General features: G+C 30.2%; 1 protein-coding gene across 1 annotated transcript; it reads left to right on the top strand.

Annotated features, from left to right (window-relative positions):
• Positions 1-7,000: 7,000 nt before the first annotated feature.
• Positions 7,001-8,463, top strand: LOC110789472 (protein MIZU-KUSSEI 1). Its single transcript, XM_056828230.1, has 2 exons — positions 7,001-7,451; positions 7,551-8,463. Exons 1-2 carry the CDS (start codon positions 7,189-7,191, stop codon positions 8,053-8,055), a joined length of 768 nt encoding a protein of 255 aa, XP_056684208.1. The 5' UTR covers positions 7,001-7,188; the 3' UTR covers positions 8,056-8,463.
• The last annotated feature ends 617 nt before the right edge of the window (positions 8,464-9,080 follow it).

Below are 9,080 nucleotides of genomic sequence, written 5' to 3' on the forward strand. Positions count from 1 at the left end.
GGATCTCTTACTACGTACAAATTTTATTGTTTTTAGGGTATTATATATTCAAATTGTTACTCGTACTAGAATAATAAGGTGGTCACTAGAATTTGGCTGAGAGAATTAAAGTGGGACCAGAAGATCAAAGGAGAGGTGAAGCATAATGATAGAAAAGATGTCCTACGAGCAAATGATATGTCAATTTTGGCATGTTTTTGATTGAATCCAATCCAACCCAGGAGGATGTTCCCTACCCTCAACACCCCCCATTCGCTCTCTGCTGAATTCCAGAATGTTTTTCTCTTTAGTCTTGCAGAAATGACGTCATATATATAAAGCTAAAAAAAATGAAACAGAACCGCAACTTTTATTGTTTGAACTTGGAACTGTTATTTTTCTGGTCGGTATGTAATCGGGCCCGACTCGTGATTAAGGTAGAATTATAATTTATAACTTAAATTATTTATTTTTACAAAAATCAGTTGGATGATTTTGAAAACTAGCTTAAAAAATTGATAAGTATTTTTCTTGGTCTCCCTATCGAATTGATTACGTGATAATTGTATATTACTCCCTTCGTTTCTTTTTGTTATTTACGTTTTTCTTTTTGGGTGTTTCAAAATATTATGTACACTTCATTTTATATTATCACATAAATGCTTTAATATTCTATCAAAATTTGTGTCCAATAATTAATTTAACTAATTAAATTCATTGGGTCATTTAATCTTTCACACTTTTCCATTGGGACTTTTCTCAATATCAGAATTTTGATAAAAGTGAAAACATTATAAATACACGTAATTTTCATTTTTTTAGTCGTTAATAAACGTTTAAAAAACCAAACGTAAAGAACAAAAAGAAATGGAGAGCGTACTAAGTTTTAAATATGTTTTCGACAAAAGTACTAGTATTATTCTGTCTTTATTTCACATCTCCAAAATACAAGTACAAACGTTGACAATGAATATTTTTAATTACGTATTATAAAATGAAATATGAAAATTATATTTTTGTGATAAATTTCAAAACAAATCTAACTTTGAATTCATATTAGTATATTATTAACCTCTTACCAATATGTGTACGCAATTTAGAAGGTGGATCATGGTGCACATAGAGCATGGTGCACCTTAAGAACATTAGTATATAATTAAAAGAACATCTGGTTACGTAAAAAGAACATCGACATATTTTTTTTTTTTATTTTTAATAAATTGTGATTTTTTATAACAAAAAAGTAAAACATTATATTGCATGTTCTTTTGTCGTAGTGTCATGTTCTTTTATTTATGCACATGTGTTCTTTTGGTGCACATGGTGCACCATGCTCTATGTGCACCATGGTCCATAGTCCACGGATTAATATGTGTATAAATGGTCAAAGTTTTCTTATTTATTTTGACTTTATAAATATGTGTACAAATACGGGAAAAAAATGAAGCAGAGAGTATTGGAGTTTGTAACAAACTAACAATGTCATACAAAGTACCTCTTAATGTACTTTAAGTTGGTTGGTTTTTTTTATTAGGAAATAAAATCAGTCAATGTTTACGTAAATGATATACAAAATTCGAACTAACTTAAAAAAGAAAAGAGAGCACTCTAAAACCTAACCTAATTTTGCCATAGTAATACACACCTTTCCAACCAAAAACACCTACATATATTCGTCACGAGTGGCAAAGCAAACTACTGCAAGATGCTAACTATTATAAATTTGTTGATAGTTGATACGTAGTACTGCTTAATATGTCACATTCTAGTTTTAAGCTTCAAACATACTTAAATAAAGAAAAGATGGCACGTTGAAAGTCTAGTATTAGAGCATGTTTATCGATCAACCACCAATATTTTAATTTTCAACCTAATAAAATATAATATTTTACCTTTTATCTCTTCCCAATATCAAACCAAACATTAATAATATTAGTAACATTTATCAAACACAAAAAACATGGTCGTTTACAGGGAGGTCTAATAGGACCTCCAACACAGGGCCCCAAATTTTGGGGAGCCCAAAAAAATTGGTGGTAACTTACATAGCCCAATTATTGATTATATAGTAAATCGTGTAAATAGAAGATATTTTCTCCCTCCGTCCCAGATTAGTTGTTATACTTTCTTTTTTCGTCCGTCTCATATTAGTTGTTACACTTCCAAATTAGGAATGACCCCACAATTATTATATTGTATCTCTCTTCCCACTACTTTTTTTGGTCCTCACACCTTCTCTCATTCAATTAAAAAGCAAAAGGTCTTGCGTGCACAAGGTGTACAATAAATTTATTGTACACCAAGATAACTTTTACCCATTTTTTTCGTAACTTTAACCTAGTTTTGATTAACTTTTATATTAGTAAAAAAAGTTGATAGAAATGATTATATGATTAATTTTATACATTATTAGTAGTTTTGAATAAATATGTTTTTACTTAAATGAAAAAATTTATCACTAAAAAATAGATAACTTTTACACATATAAGCTTAACTTTTAAACATTTTGAGTAAACTTTTACTTCGGTGTACAATATTTATTGTACACCCTTTGTAAATAAGAATTTGTGATTACCAAGTTACCCCACTAAATCTTATACATCTACTTTTTCAATAAAATAACAATTGATAACCAAACAACCGCTTATCACCTAAAAGTGTAACAACTAAATTGGGACGGGGGGAGTAATTGATTTGTGGATCAATGGTACACCCTTCTTTTTTTAGTGTTACTAATCATTTTATTAAGAAAAGGGTCTCCACATTATAATAAAATAAAATACGAACAGGGGCTCTGAATTCCCATAGACGGGTCTGACCAAAAATATCATCTCTCCCCTACATCATCCATGCCCACCTATATTTATATAGCATAACAAATTTAGGTCATTGAAATCATTTGCAATTAAAAAAAAGATAATCAATATTTTTGGTTCTCATATATCACATATCAAACTCTCCTTACAAGAGATTGGTTTTCCATTTGGTGTTCATGATTCATGAACACCAATTTTTTTAATTTGGTTTTATTCTCAGCTCTCTCTTTCTTTCTCACTCATCTCTCTACTTATTTTATTATTTTTTATTCACTTTTCTCTCCTAAACATCAAAGTAAGGTGTTTGATAAACTAAATAAACTCTCCTACTTAGTCTAATCCTTTACAATAAGCAAGACAAATTACACTGCAAGATGACAAATATTACCCCGTACTCCATATAAATTGTTTGGCTAGTGCTTAATATACTGTGATTTTAGGATTTGTTTATTTCAACTTGTTTAATTAAGGAAAAAATAGTTTAAAACAAGCTCTAATAAAATAAATTAAGATAAGTTTAGTAAGAGTAAGTTTTTTTCCACACAATATATAATTTATTCAGACAAAATAAGTTTAGAAAAGTAAATCTAATAATTAAATAAATTTAAATTAATCAGGTGAACCAAATGTAACTTTGCGGCATGTATCATGTTTCTTTTTCGTTTTTGTTTTGAAGTGCATGTATTGTAGGTTGAAAGATGACAGAAGTGTACAAACGAGCGTGGTAAGGGTTTTTGCCTGTACTAGTATGAACAGTGACGTAGTGCTTTGGTCATCGTCCTTAACTTTACTGCCCTTTTTTCTTTTCTGTTTTTTTTTCTTTAATATATAAAAATTTCAAGTCAAAAGTGAGGTAGTCAAGGCAGTGCCTTTGCTTTTCTACCCCACCGGAAAATGAAGTTTCACTCTCCTTTGTCTCTCCCTTTTGATTCCATGAGGTATTTTTTTGGTGCTTGCTTTTCTTAATTTTCACTCATTTTATACTCTTATGGTAAATAAAATGTACGGAGTACTTCGTAATTTCTCTGTTTTTTTAGACGATATAATTTGATTTTTAACACTATTTATATAATATATTTTGACTATTAATTGTGATTTAAGCAAAAAATATAGTTATGTGGGGTCTTGTTATAATCGTCTCATATTATAGATTTATAATATTAACTTTTATAGTTTTTACCCATTTATAATTAAAGATATTAATTATTGAAATATTGCATGACAAACGTGATAAAAAAAATTGCGTGTCATCTAAAAAAGAATAGAGGAGGTACAGAGGAGTAGAACGTAAAATTATGTACGTAGTGAAAATCTATCGTGTTATCTGACACAAGTCATACACTATGTAGTAGTTATTACAGAGTAGTTAGGTGAATTTATGGTTTTTTTTTCAAAAGGTCTTGCACGCAGAAGGTGGACAATAAATTTATTGTAAATCATGATAATTTATTTCCAATTTTTTGTAACTTTTACCCAGTCTTTTGAAAATTTTAATATGTTTTGATTAACTTTTATATTATAAAAAAATCATAGATAAAAATTTTGAAGGGTTAAATGATTAATTTTCTACATTATTAGTCATTTTGAAGATTTTTTTTAATTAAAATGAAATTTTTTATCACTAAAAATAGATAAGTTTTACATATATAGGGATAACTTTTAAAAATTTTGAGTTAAGTATTTATTGTACACCACTTGTAAATAAGAATTTGTGTTTTTTTAAAGCTTATCTATTTAGTTTTGTTCGTCTACTGTACTCCCTCCGTTTCGATATAAAGGAGACAGTTCACCTTTCAAGCTTGCCGATTTAAATGTTTGGACATTAAAATCTTTAATTTTGTATTCGTAAAAATTATAAAAAGTTGATATTCCGAAAGTACATATCGAAAGGAATCAAACAAGCCCCCACACGACTATATTTTTTCTTACCCATAAATCACAAATGATAGTGAAATTGAAATTTGTGAATAGTGTCAAAAGTCAAAGTGTCTCTATTATTTCGAAACGGAGGTAGTATGTAAGATGGAGGTGCTTAATAAAGTAATAACTTGTGAGTTTACTCTTTTTCCTAATGACTAACATGTTCTTTTTAATATAACCATTCTATGTTGGTGGAGTTGGTGGAGTCACCTTGTCACCTGTAGATCACAAGATCGAGTTCCATCAATTACGTTATATTTATGAGTGACTTAAGTATTAACTTGCATAGCTGAGCCTATCTGTTAATTCAATAGGTTTTTTTTTTTTAAACCTAACAAACAAAACTAGTTTATTGAAGAATGATGATAAAGTGAAGAGTAGGAATATAATTATTCATTATTTTCCAAATAGGATAAAGGTGGCGTTTGGTAAAGACTAAAGCGTAGATTGTAGCACAAAAGAACATATTTAGCCTCTAACGGTATATTTGATGGGTTTCGAGCTAATCGGACGGATCGTATATCAAATTAGCAAATTTTTTTTGGGGGCAAATGAAATTAGCAGTAAGTAGATAACATGATATTCATTATGCATACACATGATGTTTATTTAGAGCTTGTTCATAATGAGATAAAAAAAAAGTCTAGAGTTTAAGATATATACGAGGGTATAATAAAAATGTGGCATAATTCTTGATAACATAGTTAGTCTTAACTGACACTTTTGATCATTTTATGTTAGGCAATAATAAATTGTGGAAACGGAAACGGAAATAAGTAAAATTTGCAAAAAAAAAATAAAAAAAATAAGTATCATTCTTATTTATTGATTTTTAAAAGCAACTCAGCCTCAAAGGCTCAAACGGTCCAGCGCGTCTTCTGTGAGACCAGTCACACCATCAACTTGATGGTGTGACTAACGCGAAACCAATAGCGTACCTCCCCTAAAACTATATAAAAAAAAGTAACAGATCTAAACTATAGAAGTAACATACCTAAACTAAAAAAGTACCTCCTCTAAAATTATATATAAAAAAAGCAATATGTCTAAACTATAGAAGTAACATACCTAAACTAGAAAGGTACCTCCCCTAAAACTATTCCGTATAAAAAAAAGTAACATGTCTAAACTATAAAAGTAATATACCTAAACTAAAAAAATACCTCATCTAAAATTAATCCGTATAAAAAAAAGTAACATGTCTAAACTATAGAAGTAACATACCTAAACTAAAAGGTACCTCCCCTAAAACTATTCCGTATAAAAAAAAGTAACATGTCTAAACTATAGAAGTAACATACCTAAACTAAAAAAAATACCTCCTCTAAAATTATTAAAAAAAAAAAAAAGTAACATGTCTAAACTATAGAATTAACATACCTAAACTAAGAAGGTATATCCCCTAAAACTACTCCGTATAAAAAAAGTAACATGTATAAACTATAGAAATAACATACCTAAACTAAAAAAAGTACTTCCTCTAAAATTAAAAAAAAAAAGTAACATGTCTAAACTATAGAAGTAACATACCTAAACTAAGAAGGTATTTCCCCTAAAATTACTCCGTATAAAAAAAGTAACATGTATAAACTATAGAAATAACATACCTAAACTAAAAAAGTACCTCCTCTAAAATTATAAAAAAAAGTAACATGTCTAAACTATAGAACTAACATAACTAAATTCGCAAGTGTGAACTGGTCTCACCATTAGTTGATGGTGAAGACATTCTCATATAAGAATTTGGACAAACGGTCAAACGACTTAAACTGGTGTTTTTCTTCACACATTTTCTTTACTTTTCAATATCATCTCTGAGTGCTAATACAAATTTATAAAAGTTTATGAAACAGAAACACTTGGAGTGGAGTAGCATTACCATACGGTCATAAACATTCGAGCATATAATTCTAGATTTACAATTAAATTTATTTTCATTCCAAATTTCCAATCACTTATCACCATTTATTTAAAAGGTGGTTTATATCATTCAAAAATACATGTTTATATAAGTATAAAAAATAAGACTCAATGACAAAAACGCATTTCATCTTACATAGTGATTTAAGGTAAGCAATGATTAAAAACACAAATTGGATCATTAGCATAATATTTTATAGTAAATCAGCTACACATTATGCTCATCTTATGATTAGTATATAGTACAACCATGATTCAATTGAGTAGTTGTTGATCCTTACAAATTCTCAAACTAGGCATTCTTTTAAGTGGGCCAAACTTATAGAATTTGCTTTATGCTTTTTGCACCACAAAAAGACCAAAGGTGACTCACTCACTCACACTCTCTCATCACTCTTCTCAAGTATCATATATTCATATCATCAAAGGAGTAGTAAATGAAACTCCATTCTCCCCACCACCCCTAAAACTTAAATTCTCTCATTAAACATTTTCCAAACTTGTATCTTCCACATTTTCTCTCTCTTAAAATCTACACTAAAAGAGATCCCAAATGAAAGCAACACAAACACCCCTCAAGATGTCCAAAGCCAACTTCCCTTGGTCATCATCAAGGAAAGTGCAAAATGATGAGACTTTGGATCATCAAACTAGCCTTAAAACAGAGGAAAACAGGGGAAAACAGGGGAAACCAGAGGAAAACAGGGGAAAACAGGACACTAATCATCAACTTAATGACATAATTAGTGATGATAATCACAAGAGTTTAACAAGGAGGAGGAGGAAGTTACAAAGTATTGCAGTTTCAAGGATAAGGTCAGTTCTTACTGCCCTTAACATCAATAAATCATCACCTTCAAACTTCCCTCATTTAGGGTCATGCCCTAAAGTTATAGGTACACTTTTTGGGTATAGGAAAGGGCATGTTCATTTTGTGTTCCAAAGGGAGCATAACTCAACCCCAGTGTTTTTCATTGAGTTAGCTACTCAGATTACTCATCTTGTTAAAGAAATGGCTTCGGGTTTGGTTCGGATCGCGCTCGAGTGTGACAAACAAGAAGAGCAAGAACAAGAACAACAACAACAAGGTGAGAAGAAGAAGAAGAAAGCAAGGAGGAAGAGATTGTTGGAGGAACAAGTATGGAGGACATATTGTAATGGGAAGAAATGTGGTTTTGCTAATAAAAGAGAGATTGGGCCTAATGAGGCTAAGATTTTGAAGGCTGTTGAGCCCATTTCAATGGGGGCTGGTGTTCTTCCTGGGTTTAATGGGTCTGGGTCGGGTACAGAAGGTGAGCTTATGTATATGAGGGCCCACTTTGAGAGGGTTGTTGGGTCTAGAGATTCTGAAGCTTTCTATATGATGAATCCTGATTTTCATGGTGCTCCTGAGCTTAGCCTCTACTTGCTTAGAGTCTAAGTGTATTCGGCTGTATAATGAACACTCTTGACAAATCTTCCGCCTCAGCAACAAAAAGAATTATGTGAAAAAGTTGTATTTTGTAAGTTGTAGTTTCTTCTAATTAAATTTGTTAGGTTATGTTAAGAGCCTGTTAATAGGGTGGGAATTAGTAGAAGTACTCTAGTTGACAAGGTGTTTTTTTTGTTTTTTTTTTGGGTATAAATTAAAATTGGAGAAGTGGGTTTTTATTGTAATTTGTTAGGTTTTTGGGGGTGGAATGTAATGGTATACTAGCAAAACAAAAAGAATGGAATTGGTATAATTTGGGCATGGTGGTCATATCAACTCAATGTAAGATCTTTCATGCAATGCAACTCTCCAATTGGTATATTAATAAAATTCTACGTAGTAGATCTTACTAAATAAGTTCCGAGGCAATTACAATTACTCATTTACTCTAGTATTCCGTAAAGTGATACTATAGTATATACATATTCAAATTTGGATAGAGACGGTGTACAAAATTACGAATGTGCAGTATCATATTTTGAACAATAAATTCAAGTATTAACCTCTTAAATTGAAAATACTCCGTATTAGCTTATGAAATTTTAATTTTAATTTTTAATGTAAAATTATTAGAATTTTAATACTTCGTATAGAATCTTAGAAATGTGAGAATGTCACTACACATGACTGAATAGTGTTTTGATGGTTGTTGCTATTTTGGTGTTAGATTTGGCTAAACAAATAATAAAAAAAAGATAGCAACATTGTTTTTTTTTTTGACATAGGCTAAATTTGCATAAAAATAAAAGTTTACAAACTACAAACTAAAGTACTAGGTCTAGCAACATTGTTGTTAGATCAAGGTATCTCTACTAGTTTTAGAATCATCTATTATTATGTTACCTAATGATTGGTACGGACTATCATGATCAACCCATAGGTATATTGTTGTTCAAGAGACCATGTCAAGAATCATGCAAGAGTTGCTAAGTTTGGTAAGTTCTAAGTTACAAGTATCCTTTTAAATTACCCTC

The sequence above is a fragment of the Spinacia oleracea genome, chromosome 5 (assembly GCF_020520425.1).
Source record: "Spinacia oleracea cultivar Varoflay chromosome 5, BTI_SOV_V1, whole genome shotgun sequence".
NCBI classification, from domain to species: Eukaryota; Viridiplantae; Streptophyta; class Magnoliopsida; order Caryophyllales; family Amaranthaceae; genus Spinacia; species Spinacia oleracea.